Source organism: Sus scrofa, chromosome 9, assembly GCF_054392235.1.
Source record: "Sus scrofa isolate SSC_HxYL_T2T_F1_AM1 chromosome 9, Sscrofa_HxYL_maternal_Yorkshire_Landrace_v2.0, whole genome shotgun sequence".
Taxonomy (NCBI): domain Eukaryota; kingdom Metazoa; phylum Chordata; class Mammalia; order Artiodactyla; family Suidae; genus Sus; species Sus scrofa.
The window spans coordinates 122,892,442-122,917,171 of NC_139391.1; the positions used below are offsets into that span (position 1 = coordinate 122,892,442).

The 24,730-nt window shown below is 38.0% G+C and overlaps 2 protein-coding genes across 14 annotated transcripts in view; one reads left to right on the plus strand and one right to left on the minus strand.

Moving 5' to 3' along the window:
* COP1 (COP1 E3 ubiquitin ligase) overlaps window positions 1-22,301 on the minus strand; it is a 200,745-nt gene extending 178,444 nt beyond the window's left edge. For 11 of the 13 annotated variants that reach the window (XR_014816273.1, XM_084977699.1, XM_084977697.1 and 8 more), the window contains exon 1: window positions 21,643-22,301. Coding sequence is in view for 10 of the 13 variants with exons in the window: in XM_084977699.1 (XP_084833825.1) it covers window positions 21,643-22,046 (404 nt within the window). In the remaining 3 variants the exon portion in view is untranslated. The remainder of the gene's footprint in view (window positions 1-21,642) is intronic. The other 2 variants (XM_084977702.1, XM_084977701.1) reach the window with 1 other exon arrangement.
* A 73-nt stretch (window positions 22,302-22,374) lies between these two features.
* Window positions 22,375-24,730, plus strand: part of PAPPA2 (pappalysin 2) — a 522,663-nt gene continuing 520,307 nt past the window's right edge. The window contains exons 1-2 of the mRNA XM_084977645.1: window positions 22,375-22,695; window positions 23,400-23,549. The gene's annotated coding sequence lies outside the window, so the exon portion shown is untranslated. The remainder of the gene's footprint in view (window positions 22,696-23,399; window positions 23,550-24,730) is intronic.

Consider the following 24,730-nt stretch of genomic DNA (forward strand, 5'->3'; position numbering starts at 1 on the left):
AGAAAACCAAGACAAGAGGTCAGGTGAATAAGCAATGAAGTAGGAGGAGGAAAACAATAGCTTATTCAATAGAATCTAAAAATTAAATCAACAGTAATATGTACCATTATATGCTACTAAAAAAGAAACATCTCTGTTAATTAAACTATCATAATACTTCCTTACCAGTTAATTTTATTTTATCCTTTTCTGAAAAGCTCTTTTAAACATAAACACATTTAATCATATATCACTCTTGTAGAGAAAACACACACTTACACATAATTATGTTTTCCAAATTTTGATTCTTCAGGGTCTAACTTTTCTGAGTCATTTTTGGATCAAATCACTGATATCCAGATTTCTTCACACAATACTGTCCATTACTTTAGTGAAGTATCATTTGTTAGTAGAATCCATAATAGAATTAAAAGCTATTACTTCTAGTACCATAAGTCAAGTTTACAGTCAGTCAGCCATAACCTACATCTGACTTCAGCTTCAGGAATGTTGCTAAACATGTCTAATTCACAACATCCCAAAACTGCTTGCACCTCTAACTCTCACATTCAAACACTTAGTTCATAGAGAATAAAAGAGTAATTTACAACCATCTCAGAGACTTTCTTCTCATCTATTAAAATCAAAACTCAAGTTTTGAGGCGTGCATTTTTTTTATGTCCACACATCTATATGAAATGACAGCTACATCCAACTGCCAGTCAGCCAACAAGAATTTTTCTTAATTTCATCACCTATAACACATAACCCAATTTTCAAATATGTCAAACTGTAAATGGAAGAAAAAAGCATCAGAGAAATATGACAAAGTAAGGCAAAGCAAAAAAGGAGCCTTGATGGGCCAATGGACAATGTGAAACATGATTAAGCCCACTCTGCATTTGCAGTTAAAAAGTAGGCCCTTTTACTATATACACTTAGAAAATGGCGTGGGGAGAGAATAAACAAAACAACTGCTTTTAGATACTGGACACTAAGCTACACAGTACTGAGATCTTTGAGGGAAGGGGAACAAATGAAATGAACACTATCTAAACACCCAGCTTTCTGCCTTCACAAGAAGTTTCACAGGCATAACACCAGAGTCTCACTGATTTTCAGGAAAGATAAAGGGGAAAGAATTTACAGGACAGAACACCAGAGAAGGAGGAACTACAAGAAGAAAATCCTAGGAGTTCTCACTGTGGCACAGCAGAAACGAATCTGCCTAGTAGCCATGAAGCTGCAGATTCAATCCCTGGCCTAGCTCAGTGGGTTAAGGATCTGGCACTGTCGTGAGCTGTGGTGTAGCTCACAGACAGCTCCAATCCTGCATTGCTGTGGTTGTGGCATAGGCCGGCAGCTGTAGCTATGATTCGACCAGCCTGGGAAGCTCCATATGCTGCAGGTACGGCCCTAAAAAGACAAAAAAGAAAATCCTAAAAATCTGTGTAGCATTCTCATCAAGTTCATTATTGAATGCTAGTCATATATGCCCAAGGTAAAACTCCACAAGATCACGACATCAAGAAACAAAGGATTATTTCCACTGGCTCATTAATACATGAAATACAAGTTTAAAAAAAAAGCACTGAACTAGGAAGATGTCTACAGATATTATCCAAATTAAAACACAAAAAGAAAAAGAAACCAGAGCATCTACAGGCTACAGGACAATATCAAATCAGAAGAAATACATGAACAGTGGCTGAAAAAAAAAGTTAAAATAACAAAGGATATCACAGCACAGCTCCAAGAAGTTCTGAAAACCTCAAACAAAACTTTAAAAAACAAACAAAAAAAACCACTCTGACCCATATATTGCATTTAAACTGCTAAAAGCAAATCTGAAGAAAAAAATCTTAACATAGGAAAGGAAACAGTCAGCTGAGTCCAGAAAGCACAGAGAATCCCACCTAGAATTAACACAAGGAGGAAAACACTGAGACACAATAATCAAATTGACAAAAATTGAAGACTCAGAGAAAATATTAAAAGAGCAACAAGAGAAAAGTAACAACATACAAGCAAATCTCTGTAAGATGATCAGCTGATTTTTCGGCAGAAGCTCTGGAGACCAGAGGAAGGGCATGATATATGTAAAGTGAGAAAAGGGAAAAATCTACAACCAAGAATACTCTACCCAGCAAGGCTCTCATTCAGATTTGACAGTGAAATCAAAAACTTTACAAAAAAGCAAAAGCTAAAAAGAATTTAGCACCACCAAACTGGCTTCATGACATATGCTAAAGTAACTTCTCCAAGTGGAAAAAAGCCCACAAATAAAAACAAGAAAATTACAAATATGATAGCAAAACCAGTAAGAGAGAGAGGAGAGTAAAAATGCAGGATATTTAAATTGCATTTGAAATTAAGAGATCAGGAGTTACTGCTGTGGCTCAACAGGTTAAGAACCCAACATAGTGTCCATGAGGATGTGGATTTGATCACTGGCCTCACTCAGTGGGTTAAGGGTCTGGTGTTGCCACAGCTGTGATGTAGGTTACAGGTGTGGCTCGGATCCAGTGTTGCTGTGTGCGGTATAGGCCTGTGGCTGCAGCTCCGATTCAACCCCTAGCCTGGGAAGTTCCAAATGCTGCAAGTATGGCTATTAAAAACAAAAAACAAAAAACAAAAACCTTAAAACAACTGACAAAATGGAATTAGTAACATAGATATCAATAATCACCTTAAATGTAAACAAACTAAACATTCCAACCAAAAGACACAGACTTGCTGAATGTATACAAAACAGGACCCATATGCATGCTGCCTATAATAGACTCACTTCAGATTTAGAGACATATAGAGCAAAAGTGAGGGGATGGAAATAGGTATTTCCCACCCACAAATGTAAATAAAATGAAACCTGGAGGAATTCTTGCTGTGGCACAGTGGACTAAGGATCTGGCACTACAGCAGCTGTGGCAAAGGTTGCAGCTGAGGCTCAGATTAGATCCTTGGCCTAGGAAGTTCCATATGCCATGGGTGCAGTGAAAGAGAGAGGGAGGGAGGGAGGGAGGAAACTGGAGTAACAATATTTAGATCAGACAAAACTGCCTTTAAAATAAGACTGTTGCAAAATAATAAGAGACAAAGGACACTACAGAATGATCAAGGATCTATCCAGAAGATACAACAATTGTAAATAAATAAATATATATATATATATAGAGAGAGAGAGAGAGACTCAACCTAGGAGCAATTCAATATATAAGGCAAGTATTATCAGACATAAAAAGGAGAAACTGACAATAACACAGTAACAGTGTGGGACTTTTAACATCCCATTTACATCAATAGACAGATTATCCAGACATAAAACCAATAAAGAAACACAGGCTTTAAATGACACATTAGACTAAATGGACTTCATTGATATTTATAGAGCATCCTACTAGAAAGCAACAGAACACACATACTTTTCTAGTGTACATGAAACACACTTTAGGACAGATCAAGACCTGGGCCACAAAACAATCCTCAGAAATTTTAAGAAAACTAAAATCATATCAAGCATCTTTTCCAACCATAATGCTAAAAGGCTAGAAATCAATTACAAGAAAAAAAAATACACAAAACACAAAAACGCCCAGAAGCTAAACAATAAGCTAGTAAACAACCAATGGATCACTGAAGAAATTAAAGGGGAAATCAAAAATACATATGGATAAATGAACATGAAATCATGACAATCCACAATCTACGGCATGCAGCGAATGCAATTTTAAGAGGTAAGTTTATACAAGCTTACCTCAGAAAACAAGAAAAATCTCAAATAAACAACATAAACTTACACTTAAAGCAACTAGAGAAAGAAGAACAAACAAAACCCAAAGTTAGTAGAAGGAAAGGAATAGTAAAGATCAGAGGAAAATAAATGAAATATAAACTTAAAAAAAATAGAAAAGATAAATGAAACTAAAAGCTGTTTCTTTGAAAAGATAAACAAAATTGGTAAAACTTTAGCTAGACTCATCAAGAAAGAAATGAAGCAAGCCCAAGTCAATAAAATCATAAATGAAAAAGGAAAAAATTTCACACCACAGAAATACAAAGGATCATAAAAGACTACAAGTTACCATATGCCAATCAAATGGACAACCTAGAAAAAATGGAAAAATTCTTAGAAAGGTAAGACATCCCAAGACTGAATCAGAAAGAAATAGAAAACATGAACAGACCAATTACCAGTACTGAAACTGAATCAGTAATTTTAAAACTCCCAACAAACAAAAGTCAAGGACAAATAGCTTGACTTAATATTTTGAGAAGACTTAACACTTAACCTTCTGAAAGGTACCTATCCAAAAAATTGCAAATGAATACTTCTGAATTCATTTTAAGCCACAATCACCCTGATACCAAAACCAGACAAAGATATCACACAAAAAATGAAAATTATAGAAAATATCACTGATAAACATAGACAAAAAAATTCTCAACAAAATACTAGCAAATAACTCCAACAGTCATTAATTAAAAAGATCATACACCATGATCAAGGGGAACTTATCCCAGGGAAGGATTTTTCAATATCTACAAATCAACCCACGGGATACAACACATTAAAAAACTGAATAAAACCCATTATGATCATCTCCATAGATGCAGAAAAAGATTTTGATAAAATTCAACATTCATTTATGGTAAAAACCCTTCAGAAAGTGGGCACAGGGGGAACATAACTCAACATAGACAAGGACATACATGAGAAACCCACAGTCAACATCATACTCGATGGTGAAAAGATGAGAACATTTCCTATAAGATAGGACCCAGAAAAGCATGCCCACTCTTGACACTTCTATTCAACATAGTTTTGGAAGTCCTGGCCAGCAATCAGACAAAAAAAGAAAAAAAAAAGAAATAAAAGGAATGCAAATTGGAACAGAATTAAAATTGTCATTGTTTCCAGATGACACAGAAAATCCTAAAGACACTACCAGAAAACTACTAGGATTAATCAATAAATTTGGTAAAGCTGCTGGATATGAAATTAATACAGAGATCAAGTGCATTTCTATACACTATCAATGAAAAATAAGGAAGAGAAATTAAGGAAACAATCCCATTAATCATGTCATTAAAAAGAGTACAATACCTAGAAATAGACCTATCTATGGAGGCAAAAGACCTTTAAGATGTATACTCCAAAACCTGGAGCTAATGGAAGAAATCAAAGACAACACAAAGACCTGGAAAGATATACTGTGTTCTTGGACTGAAAGAATTGACATTGGTAAAATGATCATACACTCAAGGCAATCTACAGTTTCAATGAAATCCCTATCAAATTACCAATAGCATTTTTCATAGAACTAAAACAAAAAAAAATTTTAATTTGTATGGAAACACAAAAGGCCCTGATTAATGAAAACAACTTGGAGAAAGAAGAATGGAGCCAGAGGAATCAGGTTGCCTGGCCTCAGGCTATATTACAAAGCTACAGTCATCAAAACAGTATGGTATCAGCACAAAATCAGACATATTGATCAATGGAATAGGATAGAAAGCCTTGAAATAAATCTATGCACTTACGGTCATTTAATCTACAACAAAGGAGGCAAGAACATACAATATAAAAGACAGTCTCTTTAATAAGTGGTGCTGGGAGAACTGGACAGCTACATGTAAAAGAATAAAATTAGAACATTCTTTAACACCATATACAAAAAATAAACTCAAAATAGATTAAAGACCTAAAAAGTAAAATCAGATACTATAAAACTCATAGAAGAAAATATAAGCAAAACATTCTTTGACATAAATCACAGCAATAATTTTTTGGATCCATCTCCTAGAATAATAGAAATAAAAGCAAAAATAAACAAATGGGATCTAATTAAACTTAAAAGCTTTTTGCAAGCAAAGGAAACCATAAACAAAAAAAAAAGACAACCTCTGGAATCAGAGAAAATATTTGCAAACAAGGCAACAAAGGGCTTAAATTCCAAAATATACTAATAAACTCATGCAGCCCAACATCAATAAAAACCAAACAACCCAGTCAAAAAATCAGCAGAAGACCTAAATGGACATTTATCCAAAGAAGACATACAGATGGCCAACAGGCACACAAAAAGATGCTCAACATGACTACTTATTAGAGAAATGCAAATCAAAACTGCAATGAGACATTACCTCACGCCAGTCAGAATGGCCATTATTAAACAGTCTAAAATTAATAAATGCTGGAGGGTGTGGAGAAAAGGGAACCCTCCTTCACTGCTGGTGAGAATGTAAATTGGTGTAGCCACTATGGAAACATTATGGAGGTTCCTTAAACTAAAATTAGAGTTGCCATATATGATCCAGCAATCCCTCTCCTGAGCATATACCTGGAAAATAACCTCTAATTTGAAGATATACATGCACCCCAATATTCACAGCAGCACTGTTTACAATAGCCAAGACATGGAAGCAACCTAAATGTCCATCCCCAAATGTATGGATAAACATGTGGTGTATACATACACAACAGAGTATTACTCAACCATAAATATACTGAAATAATACCATTTGCAGCAACTTAGGCCCAAAAATGATCATATTAAGTAAAGTAAATCATCCAGAGAAAGATAAATATATGGTATCACTTAACTTGTAAAATCAACAAATATATACATACAAAAAAAAGAAAGAAAATGACAAAAGTATTGGAAAAAAGGGAAAATTCATGATTAGATAACATTAGAAACCAGGTATTATGAAGAAAAAGTTATTTGAAAGGAGGTGTAAGAACTCAGAAAAGAATCAGAAATTTAAAAAAAGAAAGAACATAAAAGCAAATAAGCATAACGGACACTGATGTAACAAAGTAAGATGGCTATTGTCAGCATCTGATTTTGTAATCACACCCCAGAACTTATGCATACCACAAAGTGACCACACTGGTACTATTCAAACCATTATTAGTGATGATTATTTTGAACTTTTCATCTTGCTATCATTTAATTAAGATAATGATCTTCAGTTGAACCTCGTGAAGAAGACATTTTTACCAACTCCCGAAACTAAGGGCAGATATTACACTGCACTACCTTAAGCTAGCTGAAAGATTATGTGTGTCATTAATTGCATTTAAAAACCAAGACTGCAGAATAGATATACAGAAAATTATGTTTTAAATTTTACTAATTTGTATTTATAAGGCATGTCATCTCAGGCAAAGGTATTATGACAGTCAGTTTGACTCTCAAGTTACACTTTTAATCAAGGCTTTATTTGTACTCTTCCTGACTTTTATATGCATTACCTGCTTCAAAAGGAGCATTCAAACTTACATCAAACGGTACAATAATAATAAATGGTACAATAATAAGAGTATTGCTCAATCCTTATATATTTTGATACTGACACTAATTCCATTATGCTTCTACAAAGTGTGTCAACTGTGTCATAGTAGTACTGGTTCTAACTAGTCAAGCCTTTCACAGGTTAAATACTAAAAAACAACATTATCAAGATAATCAGAGCCAGGCACAATCTAGAGTCATTTAAGTAAATAAGGAGAGGTTACATCTTACCTAACAGGACCAAAGGACCACATTCGTATTTTGCTACCAAATGAGAAATCCTGACAAATACTACCTGATTCTTTTTGGTGATTTTATAATTTACAATGTCCTTGTACATGTATTATATACCTAAACCTTCCAGTCCTATAATGGAATATCACTATATCTCAATGTATAAATGAATAAACATACTCAAACATTTACTTGCCCTTAGTTAAATCTTGGGCTTTAAATTCCAAGTCTAGTGCCTTTTGCTTCATGCTATGATCTCAAAAGATAAAGGAAACAAGTATTTATATGCATCACTGTGACTATGAAATTTAAAATCACTATCAGCATATACAAGACCTTGGAAAAAATCATTTTAAATATGCTGAAATTTATATACATCCTTGAAGAATGAAAAAAACCCAGCAAAGTCAGTAGGCACAAAAATGTTTCTCTTTCCTCTCAAAATGTTCAAAACTTGACATTTCTCTAGCTTCCTCCTTCCCTTTACATCAGCTGCTGTGTGATCATCCCCAAGACATTCTCCATTCTCAACTGGCCCCAAGTGGATTCAGGACTGAAAGACAAGGAAACAAAATGAAAAAGTAAAAAATAAACCTGAAATCCTTTTCCACACCTACACTGACGACACTAGATCCCCAGCACCAGTTTTCAGAGGAGCAGGTAAGTTCCAGCTTCTGTCCATTTATCTCTCTCCTTTTAGTTTCATGTGATACGATAAAAAGCCTTTAAAAACTTAAAGGCCCATTTTAATGGAGATTAAATTTATTTGGCATTTTATAAACAGATTCCTTTCCTATCTCCACTAAAACCTGTGCTTAAATTTGCCTTATGTCACAGAGAATTCTATGAATAAGTCAGGAAAGATAGGAAGAAAAGGAATAGAAGGCAAAGTTTTTAGACTCTATAATTTAATAATGAAAGCTTAAAAAGAGGGGAAGCTATTCAAAATAGCTATGTGCTAGCTTCAGGTGAAGAGGGTTTTGTTTTAAAAATGACATCATGTGGGCACCATGATTAATACAAAAAGCGATAGGCATGGAAAAAGGAGCAGGAGAGACAATCTCTGGTGTCCAACCTCCCCCCAAAAGTAGACTGGATGAAGGAACCAAATATGGCCAAGGAGTGTCATTACTGATTCCTGCCAGTGTGAAAATCACCTCCAATAACACTCTCAATCTCTTCCTGGGTCTTATTGCATTCATGCATTCCCAAGATTTCTCTACTCAAACAGAGCAACAGTTCTAACCATTAAAGGCTCAGAGCTGGAAAAGAATTTTAATTATGCTTATGTAGTTAGAACGTTAAATGGACAACTAGGAGAATTACAGCAAACATCAGCACCAGGCCTCATAAGATCTAGTGTTAGATTCAAGGTGGATCTAGGGACTTGAGTGCACTTTTATGGAATACAGGTCTTCATTAGTGCCCTACAATTAATGTGACTAATGTTTCTTTTTCTGCTGCTCAAACATATCAACTTGATATATACAGCTGACCCTTGAACAACACAGGTTTGACATGTGTAGGTCCACTTATACACAGATTTTATTCAATAATAAATACTATAGTACTACATGGTCTGCAGTTGGTTGAATGTGCAAAAGTGGAGTCTGCAGATATGGAGGGCCAACTATAAATTATAGGTGAATTTTCAATTGGGCAGAGGGTGGATACCTCAACTCCTTTGCTGTTCAAGGCTCAACTATATAGCCCTTTCAGCACCAACACTTCATTAAGGACTTTAATGTAAAAGGGGAGGGGAGTGTTCCTGCTATAGTGCAGCCGGTTAAGGATCTGGCATTGCCTCTTCAGCAGCTTGGGTCACCACTGAGGCACAAGTTCGATCCCCAGCCCAGTGCAGTGGGGTAAGGATCTGGTGTTGCTGCAGCTGTGGCATAGGTCACAAGTGTGGCTAAGATTCAATCCCTAGTTCCCCTAGCCGAGGAACTCCATATGCCATGGGTGCAGCCAAAAAAAAAACAAACAAACAAAAAAAAAAACAATAGGCCAATTCAAGTGGTTTTCTAATTTCAAATTCCTAAGACAGGAAATATGATTGACCCAAAAATATCCTTTCAAGCCAATTCCAACAAGATGTAACTGCTGTATTTTACTCGTATTTCAGAAAAGCACCCATCACAAGCCATTCGGCCACTAGGAAAGATATCAAGTTTACACAGAAGAAAAACATGTGTAGATTCCAATGTAGGAGGGTCTACAGAAACAACAAGTTCTAGTCTGGAAGTATAAACAGAGACAATACCATATCTGTTTCATTAGACAGTATTCCCAGCTCCTTATCAGAGATAAAAGAAATCCCAAACTGTATGGATTTTTTTTTTTTTTTAATAGCCACACCTGTAGTATATGGAAGTTCCTGGGCTAGGGGTCATAACAGAGCTGCAGCTGGGGCCTACACCACAGCTACAGCAACATGGGGTCCGAGCCACATCTGCCACCTACACTGCAGCTTGCAGCAATACCAGATCCTTAACCCACTGAGCAAGGTGAGAATTCGAACCCACATTCTCACAGAGACAACATCAAGTCCTTAACCAGCTGAGCCACAACGGAAACTCCTACATGGATTTTTTTATAATAACTTTTTAAAACAACACATTTTAGTAGTTAAATTTTATTTTACAAATACAGTACTGAATCTAAACTATAACCCAATTAAATTAGTCTTATACTCTTGAACTGAAAACCCAAACACTATACATAATATACACCTCTATAGAAAATGCATTCAACCAGTGAAATTTTGGACCATAACTTTTCTCTGAACTCTAGTCTGGCCACCAAGAAATATCCTACTGACTGACCCAAGTTAACTATTGAAGATCAAAACAGAAACTTTAAAAAATAAGAGAATAACCAATAAGCCCATAAAAAGATACTCAACATCACTAGTCGATAAGGGAATACAAATTAAAACCACAATGAGTGAGATACTATTTTACACCCACTACAGGCTATAATCAAAAAAAAAAAAAAAAAAAAAAAAGAAAGAAAAAGAAAAAAAAAAAGAACAGAAAAATAATACATATTGGTGAAGATGAAGAAAAACTGAAAACCTTGTACACAACGGTGGAAATGTATAATGGTGTAATGGAAAACACTTTGGCAGTTCCTAAAAATGTTAAAACAAAATGACCATATGATGTCAGCAATTACACTCCCAGGTAAATAATGCACAGCCGGGAAAACAATGTTCAAACAAAAATTTCCACATGAATGTTCACAGGAACATTATTCATAATAAATAAAAAATGAAAACAACCCAAATTTCCCTCAACTGAAGAGTGGATAAAAGAAATGTGGTCTATCACTAGAATGGAATATTATTAAGCCATAAAAAGTGATACACATGACAACACGGAGGAATCTTAAACATTATGCTACGTGAAAGAAGCCAGACACAAAATACCATGTACTGCATAATTCCATTTATATGAAACATACAAAACCAGAAAATCTATAGAGACAGAAAGCAAACTAGCAGTTGCCAGGGGAAGAGGAGAGTGACTGCTTAATGGGTATTGGGTTTACTTTTGGTGTGATTAAAATGTTCTGGGACTAGACAGTGGTGATGGCTACACACTGAACTGTACACTTTAAATGGTTTAAATGCTTTTTATGAGGTCTGACTTCTATTTCCCTTAAAAAAAAAAAGAGAGAGAGAGAGAGAGCTTACATTTCTAGCCACAGTAAAGTAACTGGAATGGATCAGAATGGAAGCATACTACTGCAAAATCCTTACACTGTATATGAAATGATACATAACATTTGAAAGTAGAGTGTAAAAAATTTTAAATGAGTGTTGTAAATCTTAGAGCAATACTTTCCCCCAAACACACACACACACACACACACACACACACACCTAGCACTAATAAGTCAACTGTGGAAATAAGAGAAATCTTAAAAATATCAAATTAAACCAAAAGAAGTCTAGAAAGGAAGGGGGGAAAAAAGAGAAAAAAAAATAGAAAAATAGAAGGGACAAACAGAAAACAAAGAGCAAGCAAGACAGACACATAAACCTAAGCACATCATAATTATGCTAAAATGCAAATAGTCTAACCAATCCTATTAAAAGGCAAATTGTCACAGTAAATTAAAAAGACTCAACCATATGCTATCTACAAGAACCCTACTATAAATATTAAAATACAGAAGTAGTGAAGGAGAAAAAAAGCATACCACATAAATACTTAAGAAAGCCAGAGAGGCTACATTAACAGACTAAACAGATTTGAGAACAAATATTATCAGGAATAAGCAAGGGCATTTCAAAATGATAAGGAGATCAATCCAACAACTCTAAATCTGTGTGCCCTACTAAATTTCAAAATATATGAAATGAAAGTTGACAGAACTGTAAGGAGACACAGCAAAAACCACAACTGCAGTTGGAATGGTTAAAGATTTTTAACACTCCTCTTTCAGTAACTGACAGAACAAGTATACACAAAATCAATAGGAATAGACACAGCTTAACAAATCCCCGAACTTGACTATTTGACATTTATAGAATACACCAGCCTACACAGAGCAGAATACTCATTTATTCAAGTGCATATGGAACATTAACCAAGATAAAGCTTATGATGGACCATGAAACAAATCTCAATAAATTTAAAAGAACTGAATTCAAACAAATCATATTCTCTGAAAAAAAGCTGAATTATACTTGAAGTCAATAACAGAATGATATCTAGAAAATTCTCATTTAGAAACTAAACAACAGGAGTTCGTGTTGTGGCTCCATGGGTTGAGGACCCAATGTTGTCTCTATGAGGATGTGGGTTCAAACCCTGCCCGCCCTCAGTGGGTTAAGAATCTGGCATTGCTACAACTAGGTCACAGATGCACCACAGCTCCAATTCAAACCCTAACCCTGGAACTTCCATAAACTGCAGGTGCAGCCATTAAAAAAAAAAAAAAAAAGAAAGAAAGAAAAAAAAGAAAGAAAGAAATTAAACAATGTATTTCTAAATAATTCATTGTTCAAATAAGAAACCGCAATGGAAATGATAAAGTATTTTGAACTAAATGAAAATTAACACAGGGATTAGAAAGGGAAATTGACAGAATTAAACATTTTTCTTAGAAAAGAACAAAATAATCTAAACTTCTGTATTCAGAAAGCAGAAAAAGAAGATGCAACTCAAAGCAGAATAATATAGCCAAGTATCAGTAAAATAGAAAATGGACAAACATATAGAAAATCAATAATACCAAAGCCAGTTATTTTAAGATTAATAAAACTGATAATCCTCTAGCCTATCAGAGGAAAAAAAGAGAAAACACAAATTATCAGTATCAGGAATGAAAGAAAGGATATCCCTCCAAATCCTATAAATATTTAAAGCATAATGTATTTGTATGAAACTTATGCCAATAAATTCAAAATGGACAAATCCTTTAGCAGACAAATTACCAAAGCAGAAATAAAGAATTTGATGGAGTTCCGTGGTGGCTGAACAGGTTAAGGATTTGGCGTTGTCACTGGTGTGGCTTGAGTCGCTGCTGTGGCACGGTTCAATTCCTGGCCTGGGAATTTCCACATGCCACAGGTGTGGCGAAATAAATAAATAAATAAATAAGAAGTAAAGAACCTGAATAGCCCTTTATCAATTAAAGAAACTTAAGTAGTAAATACAAACCTTTCCTCAAAAACTATGGTGTCATGGGTGAATTCTACCAGACACTTAAGGAAGAAACATAACAAGTCCACAAACTCTTTCAGAAAATAGAGAACATTTCCCATTTCTTTAAAAGTCCAGCATCACTCTCTATGTGATGGGCTGAATTGCAGCTTCTTTCAGATCAGTATTTTGAAATCCTAGCCCTGGGTACCTCAGAAGATCTTTTGGAGATTGGGCCTTAAAAAGGTAATTAAGGTAAAATGAGGTCATGTACGCAGGACCTAATACCAAATGACTTGTGTCCTTACGAGAGATTAGAATACAGACAGCACACGGACCAAGGGACAAACATGTGAAGACACACTGAGAGGTGGCCATCAGTAAGCCAAAGAAAGGCCTCAGAAGAATCCAAACCTGCCAACACCTTGATATTGGACCTCAAGCCTCTAAAACTATGAGAAAACAAATCTCTGTTGTTTAAGCTACCCACTTATGGCAGCCCTAGCAAACTAATAAATACCAAAACCTATAAATATACATGTATATTATAGGAAAAACATAGATCAATATCACTCATAAACAAAAATGCAAAATATCTCTTTAGAAATTAGTAAATAAGTGGCTCGGATCCCAAGTTGCTGTAGCTGTGGTGTAGGCTGGCAGCAACAGGTCTGATTTGACCCATAGCCTAGGAACTTCCACATGCCACACCTGTGGCCCAAAAAAACCTCCACAAACTAAAAAACAAAAAAACCCCACACACAGGCAAAAAACAAAGAAAACAAAAAAGAAATTGAAATTAAAATAACATTTACAACAGCCATCAAAAAAAAGCTTAACAAAATATGTGCAAGATTCTATACCTGAAAACTATAAAACATTAGGAGAAATTAAAGACCTAAATAAGTGGAGAAATATACTACACTTATGGCTCAAGGATTCAATATTAAGATGTCAAATCTTCCTAAACTGAGTCACAGATTCAAAGTAACCCAAATTAAAATCCTAGCATGCTTTTTTAAAGTAAGCAAATTCTAAAATCTATGTGGAAATGCAAACATCCTAAATAACTAAACCAACTTTGAAACAGAGGAACAAATTTTACACTATGTGACTTCAAGATTTACGATGATACAGTAATCAAGACAGTATAGTATCGGCATAAGGATAAACACATACTGACCAATGGAACAAAGACTCCAGAAATAAACTTGAACATATTAATTAACTTTTGAGAAAGGTTCCAAGAAAATTCAGTGAATGAAGATGGTCTTTTCAACAAATAGATGCTATAATAACTGAACATCTATAGTGGAGGGGAAAAAATCTCCAACCCTTACCACACACTGTATATAAAAACATGAAATGACTATAAACCTAGTCACAAAAAAAACTATAGCTTGTAGAATATACAGGAAGACTTAGACAACAATTTCTTAGAACACAAAAGTCATAGAGAAAAAAAATCCATAAATTTAAAACTTTTGCACTTCAAAAGACACTGCTAAGAAAACTAAAAAATAAACAAGAGTGGGGAAAAAAAAATCACAACTGACAAAAGACTTGCAGCCATAAAATATAACGAACTCTTACAACTCAAGACAATTTACGAGAAAAAAAGCCAAAGATTAGAAGAAACGCTTTATAAAGATGTACACATGGAAATAAGCACAAGTAAGTATGCTTAACATCATGTCATTAAGAAAATGAAAATAAAGATACCACTGCATACACCCACTAAAATGTCTTAAATTCTAAAGACTGAAAACAAGTGTTTGGCAAAGAGTGGAACTGAAACTCTTATACACTGCTGGCAGAAATGCAAAATGATACAGTCACTTTAGGAAACTGTTTTGCAGTTTCTTATAATTTTAAGCATACACTTGGCCATACAACCCAGCAATACACTCCTAGATATTTACCCCAGGGATGTGAAGACATGTCCACACAGAAACTTGAATGTGAATGTTTACAACAGCTTTCTTCAACAATCACCAAAAACTTCAGAAACAAAGAAACTCAAATATCTTTTAACTAATGAATATATAAATGTTATATCCGTATAATAGAATACTACTCACCAATTAAAAGTAGAGAATCATTCGAAATTAGTGAATCTTTAAAACATCACATCAAATGAAAGATATCACACACAAAAAACTACATATTGAACAATTCCATTAATACAAAATCCTAGACAAAGCAAATGTTTGAAAACACATCACTGACCTCTAGGTGTCAGAGGTGAGGGCAGAAGACAGAGTGCAAAGCTGTCACACAGTGAACTTTCTAGAGTAAATGTTCTACATCTTGATTAGAGTGATTACGTAGATGTATTCATTTGCCAAACTCAGTGAACTATACTGGTGACTTCTATTATATACAAATTATATCTTTTTTGTCCCCCTCCCCCACCATCAGTATGCAGAAGTTCCCAAGCCAAGGAAAGAACCCACTGTGACAGGTGTGGGATCAAACCCACACCTCATCAGTGACCCGAGCAGCTGCAAAGGCAATGCTGGACCCTTAGCCCACTGAGCCACAATGGGGACTCCAAGACAAATAATTTTTTTTTTCTTTTTTGGCCACCCCAAAGTATATGGAGTTCCAGAGCCAGGAACCAGATCCAAGTTGCTGTTACAACCTATGAAGCAGCTCTGGCAACACTGGATCCTTAACCCACTGCACAGGGCCAGGACTCAAACCTGTGTCCCAGTGCTCCAGAGACACAGCCAATCCCACTATTCTGCTGCACCGTGAGGGGAACTCCCAAAACAAATAATTTTTTTTTAATTTGTTCTTTCATCAAAAATAATATACATATGCAAGGAGAAGAAGAGTGAATAAGGTTTAAGATTGTGGTTGCTTTAATCAATAACAATTCTTAGATGGAATATGATCACCTAAGTAATGCTGGTTTATTACCAGGAAAATATTATAAAAGGAAAAGGTAGTTAGCTACTAATCAATACACTCTTTAGTAATGAACTACTGCTGTACAAGTACAACCCTCTCAATTTGTAGACCAGAATTCAAATTAACAATCTTTCATATCCTGCTTCATAATCTTCTTTATGCTGTCATTTGATTCACCTAAGTCTTCCGCTGACAACAATGCTCATGACCCACCATCCGATAGTCAGGAAACCATAATGAATTGCTATGATTTGACATTACCTTCTTGGAGTTCCCATTGTGGCTCAGTGGAAATGAATTTGACTAGGAACTATAAGGTTGCGGGTTTGATCCCTGGCCTCACTCAGTGGGTTAAGTCTTTGGCGCTGCTGTGAGCTGTGGTGTAGGTCACAGATATGGCTCAGATCTGGTGTTGCTGTGGCTCTGATGCAGGCCAGTGGCTACAGCTCCGATTAGACCCCTAGCCTGGGAACCTCCATATGCCAGGAGTGCGGCCCTAAAAAACAGAAAAAAACAAAAAACAAAAAAAACTGACATTATCTTCTTCAGAGTATATACCTTTCTTTCATCATTACTGTTATCCAAATGGCACATGTATTATAAAGCAAAAGAATCACCAAGTTTCAGTTCTGCAGATTCAAGGAAATTATTGACCGATGTTACTATAATAATAATGTAGTAAATTCTTACGTTTATTTCAATATTTGAATATGCTTAACAGCTCTTTAAATTATTTAGTCCTATTTATAGACTCAAAATGGTCTTAAAATGTGACCATTTCACTTACATGTTCCACTTACTTTCCTAACTATCAGAGGGGAAACTGTATCCCATAATTTAGTGACTTTCAAAAACACTTCACATATATATCACTGTGATGTATACCTGAAACACTGTAAATCAACTATACTTCAGTTTAAAAAAAGTCTTAAACAAAAACAAAAATTTTCCACCCTCATATGCAGTAAGCTATACATTGTACATACATTGTGCATAAATAAGTAACGAAAAGTTTCTTCAAACTTATCTTTATCATGACAGATTCATGATATCTCCTATTTTATTTCACTTTTTAACAGTTTGTATTAGCAGGAAATGGTCAATAGATTTCATCTTTAGGGTTAAATGTGATTAATAGAGAGTTGCTGCTTAGAGTGCTATGTTGAGGACTGTGAGACAACATTTGAATTCAGAGGAGATTTTGACATCTGCCATAGTACTAAGAGAAGCAATAATGCCAGGACGTGATAACTATAATTATGTGACTAAAAGTCTTTCTTCACTTTAAATCAGGAGCTCCTTCAGGACAGTCTAATGTTAATAGTTTGACATGAGAGGTAGTCACATAGTTAATAAATGGTAGAGAGACTTAACATAGATTCTACCTTTTCATCAGGAAGAGTTAACCTTCCTTACAAGGGGCTATCTACTTAAAAATACGTATTTCTGCTACAATTTAGAAAATATCTGGAGGAGTTCCCACTGTGGCACAGTGGAAATGAATCTGACTAGTATCCATGAGGATGTGGGTTCGACCCGTGGCCTTGCTCAGTGGATTAAGGATCCAGCATTGCCGTGAGCTGTGGTGTAGGTTACAGACACGGCTCAGATCCCAAGTTGCTATGGTTGTGGGGTAGGCTGGCAGCAGTAGCTCTGATTTAATCCTCGGCCTGGGAACTTCCATATGCCCCACAGGTGCAGCCTTAAAAAGCAAAAAAAAAAAAAAAAAAAAAAAAAAAAGACTATCTGGAACTTGAAAAGGTAGAAAAGATCACTTCAAGCAGTTGTTCAGGCTAATGCATTGGCAGTAGTAATGTGATAGAATAAAAGAAAGAAGTCTTCCAAATACAGGCTAGACTCATAGTTTAGTTAAATGGATCATGTATGAAAAATCAAAGTAACAAAGATTTTCTTTGAATGTCAGAGATCTATCCAGCCTAAAACTGTATACGACTCTCAACTGTAGTACAGATTTTCCATTTATAAACACTGTTAGAATTACCTGAAACATATTTTCAATCCTTTGTACGAAAGAAATATTAAAGTGAAAACTATAAATCCCTAAAATGTTCATCAATTCTGCAATTAAGTATTTGCCTTCAAATATAAGTCAGGTGAGGCCGATATGTGTTACTAATAATTAGGCATTTGATTTTAAATCAACTCTTCACAAGGAGGGGAAGAGGACAAGTCATTATCACCAAGGGAGCTTCTGCAAACTACACTGCCCACTCCAGCCTCCAATTCTGTTTCGTCTTCTTGGGAAATAGACAGGCAGACAGGCAAGAAGAGGGAATGATTAAGGATAAAAACATTTAAATCCTGTGATTATGAAACAGCTGTTTCCCTCCAATCTACCACATTTAAGAATTACAAGGTTAAATACATGTACTTATAGATGTGAATGTTTTTAATGCCATACCAAAAAAGCACTATATTGAGAACTGGGAGATTTGCGTTTACATTTTGTCCCTCAGCTGTCCAATCTGAAACCAAGTTACTTAACTTCTCTGTACCGCTGTGAGAATACAATTATATTAGTATTATATTAAAACTGGAAGTTCTATATAACTGCACAAAATTGCTCTAGGATAAAATGAAAAATGAAGTATAGACTTCATTTTAAAAGTATATCTTTAAAATGTGATGAATAAAGCATTATCATCATTATTCAAACTTAAGCCTCATTTAGATGTAAAAGCTTAGAGTAATTTGGATTTGGTTCACAGTATGACCTTGAAGCAAAGCAGGCCAACCACCCAGAGCCAATTAGAAATGAAAAGTATTCCTTGGGCCTTGCCTAATCCTTATCTTCCTACCCCAAAGGCTTGGCCAAATCAAATAAAGCTTAAGAATCAAGAAAGTTGATTCCCATTAATGAATTCTTCTGAATATTCAACCTCAACAGAAAAAGAAACAACAAACTATGAGATTCTTACAAAGTCAAATATTTGGGACTTTTTTTTTTTTTGGCCACCTGTGGCATGCCTAAGTCCCCAGGCCAGCGATCAAACCCAAGCCACAACAGTGACAACACCAAGTTCTTTATTGCTAGGCCACCAGGAAACTCCAAATCCTTACAATTTTTTGTTTGTTTGTTTTTTGTTATTGTCTTTTTAGGGCTGCACTCACGGCATATGGAAGTTCCCAGACTAGGGGTCGAATCGGAGCTGTAAGCAGCCACAGCAATGTGTTCCAAGATGCATCTTTGACCTACACCACAGCTCACGGCAATGCTGGATCCTTGACCCACTGAACAAGGCCCAGGGATAGAACCCACGTCCTCATGGATACTAGCTGGGTTCACTACCGCTGAGCCACTACAAGAACACCCTATAACTTTTACCTACAGATTCTCACTGGACACTTCCACTTGGAATATAAATGAAAGCAAAAAAATCTAAACTACAGGGTAAAAACTTAGAGACTGGATTTTAATTTTTAAAAATTAGGTAACAATGGAGTTCCCGTTGGGGTGCAGCGGAAACAAATGCGACTAGGAACCATGAAGTTGAGGGTTCGACCCCTGGCCTCGCTCAGTGGATTAAGGATCCAGCATTGCTGTGAGCTGTGGTATAGGTCACAGATGCGGCTCGGATCTGCTGTGGCTGTGGCATAGGCTGGCAGCTGTAGCTCCAATTAGACCCCTAGCCTGGGAACCTCCATAAATAAATAAATAAATAAACATTAGGTAACAAACTAATAGAAATTTTAATAACCTTACCCCTAAAAATTTTTATAGTAGGAGTTCCCACTGGGGGGCAGTGGGTTAAGAACCAGACTGAAGCAGCTCAGGTGGCAGTGGAGGTGCGGATTCAATCCCCGGCCCACTACAGTGGGTTAAAGGATCTGGCACTGAGGCAGCTATGGCATAGGTTAGAGCTGTGGCTCAATCCTTGGCTGGGGTACTTCCATAAGTCACGGGTGTGGCCATAAAAATAAAATAAAAATAAGTGCCAGCTGCTCATACTCCATCCGTCTCCAATCCCCTACAAAATGACTTAAAGTATAATGAAGTGTTTACAGTGCCTGGCAGACAGTGAACGCGAAATAAATATCTGTTGAATGAATGACTGATTCCCTTATTTCTCACACCCTTTACACTATTTTAGAGTACCTATATGGATAACAACACGTTTGTTTTCTTTTAGCCTATGGAAAACTGAAATGCAAATGGCGGCTAACAAGACAAATTCTGCAAACCCTCACCTTGTTTCATTAGCTTCTACCTTATCATATGGCATTCTCTGCTGGTTAAGAACACAAACACCTCTTAGTTCCAACCATAAACTACTTAAATTATTTATAAATAACAATTATAATTATAGCCCACTTTCAGCGAAAAATGAATCAATTCTGAATCCAAAGTTATTTATGACAAATGCAAAAATATGCATGACATTTTCACTGCAAGAACTAAAAACTGTAAGTCTAATCAATAACTTTCTTATAGTTCCAACTTCTAGCCCTATCATAGTTAATGACAACAATTCAGATCATCTTCAACCCTGAAGTGAATCAACTTCCCCTACAATGACAGTGCAAGTCAACTTCCTACATCACTAATATTCTATCGGCAATTTTCTCCAGAGGAAAAGCACAAAATCCTACCAGTTCTCACTCAGCTACAAGCAATTCCTTTCTCGTAATCCTACCACTTGGATTGGGTTGTAGATACAAAACCCAATGAAAATTCCCAAACACTCTCCAGCAAGACAATCAACTCCATCTTTCACTTATCAAGGATAACCTCTCTATGCCAAAAGTTGTAACTGTGTATCATTCAAGACTCTATGATGACAATTCCTAGTGTTTCTCAAATCCGAAGTTTCAGTATACTCTAATGTGTTAATACAAATGTAATACAGTTGCATCTGACACACGAATGACAAATATAAATGTGGTCCCCTCTTTCAAGACGTTCAGCTGAGAGGTGGAATTCTTTGGTGAACAGACTTCCTTGACTACAGGAGCGTCAACAACAGATTTAAAAGTGACCCAGCCTCTGAAGTGGGAGGAGATATTTACACGGACACACGATGGATATTTACATCAAATACTACTTCCCTTTAAACATCCATGTTTAGAGTACCATCCACCATACTTCCAATAAGAAAATTTTGACCACCAACTCCCTCCCTCAGCATCCCGGGAACCTTAAGCCTCTCTCTCTGTACAAGTTTTAATTAACCTCAACGAGCAATCCGGACTGACAGGGTGCCTAATTCCTCAGATAGCCAGAAAACGCAAGGCCCAACCTCCGTGCCCAACTTTCTCCTTTTCTGTACAGCAATTTATTTGACCTTCCATCGCTCCCCTTATTTATTACTCCCTAAACTCCCTCCACTTCTCCCCACCAGCATCGACGTCTTTAATACCTCCATCCTGCCATCCTGCCTCGGGACTCCCCCACCTCTCCTCACCAACCCCTGCAAACGCTCGGATCCCTCTGCAGACACCGCCACAGAGCCCAACACACCGCCCTCACCCCGGACCCCAGCCGCCCCAACAGCAGAAAGTCCTAAGGTAGAGAGAGGCAGAAGGCTGCTCGTCCAACGCACCAGACGAAGTCGTTGCTTTTGTCCTCATAGGAGTTGATGAGCCCGTTGCACAGGGGGGCGAGCAGAGGTCGCTTCCTGCTGCCGCTGCCTAGGCTGGAGCTGCTCCCTCCTACGCCAGCGCTGGGCCTGGCGGCGCAGCTCAGCCGGGACAGGCCCGCGGACACCGCCCCGGCGCTGCCGGACACGGCGGCCGCCACCAGCACAGGCCGCACCGGGCCCCCGAGGCCGCCAGAGCCCGCGGCCTGGGCCGCCCCGCCGGACCCCAGCGCCGCCGCCGAAGCTGCCAAGGAAGGGGGCGACGGGGAAGAGGATAAGGACGAGGAGGCGGAAGTCACCGAGGAGGCCGCCGAGGAGCCAGGGCTGGTCCCTGCGGAGCCCGAACCGACCTGGCGGCTCCCAGACATCGTGACTCCCTCCCCTCCGGACGGGCGCTCGGAGGAGAGGGACCTGCCGCCGCCTCCCTCCCCTCCGCCTCAGCGCATCCTGAGGACGAGCGACGCGCCGGGAGGTGGGGCTGAGAAACAATAAAGTTGATTTTTGTTAGGCAACCACACAGCAGCGTCCGGCGGGAGGGGGCGGAGGGAACTATTAAAGCAGAGCAGGAACCACTACCGCTCTCGAGGCCGCCGCCGCCGCCGCGATCACCGCCGCAGCCAACCCGGGCGCGCCGTGGGCCGGCCGTGCGCGCGCGCGAGCGGCGGAAGGGGCGGGAGCGGCGGGGGATACAACTTTAGACGCGCCCGCTGCCGGGGCGGTGCTCAGACACGCACGGCGCTCAGACACGCACAGCGCTCCCTGGGCGACGGCGGCCTAGCAACGACCGCTGCCCTCATCGAGAGCTGGTTTCCTTCGTGACGCGCCCGAGGGCAGGGCTGTCTTAAGGGGTGAAAGGGCTGCGGAGAGAGAGGAATGGATGGCAGTGGTGGCCGAGCGGTTTGGCGGAGGGGGAAGATGAGGAGCGCTCCAAAAGCGACTGCGCAGGCGCACCCTGGGCTCCGACCCTCGCAGGTTACCCAGGGTCCCAGCTCCAGGGGAAGAGGAGCGGCGCTGGCGGTGAGTCGCTGCACCACGCATGCGTGGCAGCGAGCCGCATTCCTGAACGTGGGCAGGGAGCGGTCGCTGCTGACTGGAAGGCGGCAGTGTGACCCAGTAGCTATGGCACAGCAGGTGCTTCCGAATCCGGGATTGGAGGCTCTGAAGCCTAGGACACACAGAAGGAACCTAGAAGCTCTGAGCAGTTGAAAAGAGCAGTGGACTAAGAGTCAAGGACTCTGGGCTATGCTTTAACCATTCCATAGTTTTGAAGTCAGTGAATAGTGCTTCGTAAATTACAAACATTATGGAAAGTTTATGGGTTCGACTATGATCTCTTGGATTTTGAAAAGTTATTTACCAAGTTAAGTATAAACATGAAAAAGCAAATTGTATTTAATCGGAACACAACTCGGTTAAAGCCCACATCTAACGTGGATTTGATGTGATTTCTATCACAAAACAAGGAAACCTAGCAGTTAATACCACCAGAAGATGCGATTTCTGGTAGGCTTTTTCGAATACTGAAAGTTGATTTCAGTTTTTCATTTGCCACTTTGAAACTCCCTAAGATTCTGGGAGATATAAATTAGAAACAACTAAACTGGAATTTTCGGTATCCCTTCCAACTCTATTATCTTGTGATTCTTAGAGGGAAAGATCTCTGATTTAATTCTGTCCTGGGTATTGAAGACTATAGTGCAACTATATGCACCTTTCCCTAGGAACACCTGTCCATGCTGAAGGGACAGCGCCAGAGAAGGCTGAGCCATTTACCTGGCAGTGAACTTGCATAAAGGTGCGAACCTACTGAGGACTGCCTTAGCCGCTCACCTGGAATTCCCAGCTCAAGTTTCTGCTCAGAATAATGATAGGTATGAGCATATCAGATTTCCAAGAACCATCTCCCTTTTATGAGCATTGCATTTTCCAACTTTGTTTAAATTCACTTTCAAGAGCCAACTGATGTGAAGCTTTACTGACTCCTAGGCAGGAAGAGTTGCACCCTCATTTCTGCTCCTAGAATATTTTGTTTGCACATATAATGTATTTTAGTGGTGTATATGTTTGTCTTCCACTAGCCTATCAGCTTCAGCTTTGTGCTCCTAACATGTAACACAATACTTGACCTATGATAAGTGCCTGTAGGGGTAAAAGAGTTTATATGGGGGAGCCATACTTTAAAGAGCCTCTAATCTACTTTGAAAAATAGCCTACAAGCAGCTGGAAACAATGAAGGCATTAAGTGGGGGTAAAATACTTTCACAATGGTGTTTTGAAGATTAAATGTTCAGAATAATCTTTGAGCAGAGGTGGGAGATTAGGAGCAAAGAAACGAATTAGGAGAAAATTATAACAGTCTAAGCATAGGTGATTAGATTCTAGATTAGGGTGCTGACAAGGTAGGTAAAGGAGTATTTCTGGAAACACACACACACACACACATGCAAAAGAGTCTACAGCATTAAGTTATTCTCTGTAAAAGAATACAATCCTTTAGGACATGACCTATGTCTGTCATCATAGGCTTTCCTAGTGATTGATACGAAGCCCAGTAAGTTGATTACATAAAAATGATAGAACACAGGGATAAATGACTCCAATGATGACTCCAGGTGTGCCAACATGACAATTATAGATGGCCAATGGATGGTTTAATTTTGGATGTGTTAAGTAAGCATGGGATGAAAATACACTCAAATAACCATATCTAGGCAGTGACTGAAAGTTCGGGCTAAGGCACAGGAGAAAATTCAGCACATAGCAGAAATAAAACTGCAGTTTCCTAAGCTTTATCTCCAGAGATTCTGACTCTGGTTCTGGGCTAAGACATGAATTTGCATTCTTATCAGCACCCAAGTGAACCTGATGCAGGTGACTGACCTTTTGAGAAATACTGTGATAAATATTTTATCAGGTAGGAGTTGCTGTTGTGTGCACAGTGGAGACGAATCTGACTAGTATCCATGAGGATGCGGGTTCAATCCCAGTAGGTTAAGGATCTGGCATTGCTTGGATCTGCTGTGGCTGTGGCTGTGGCTGGCAGCTGTAGCTC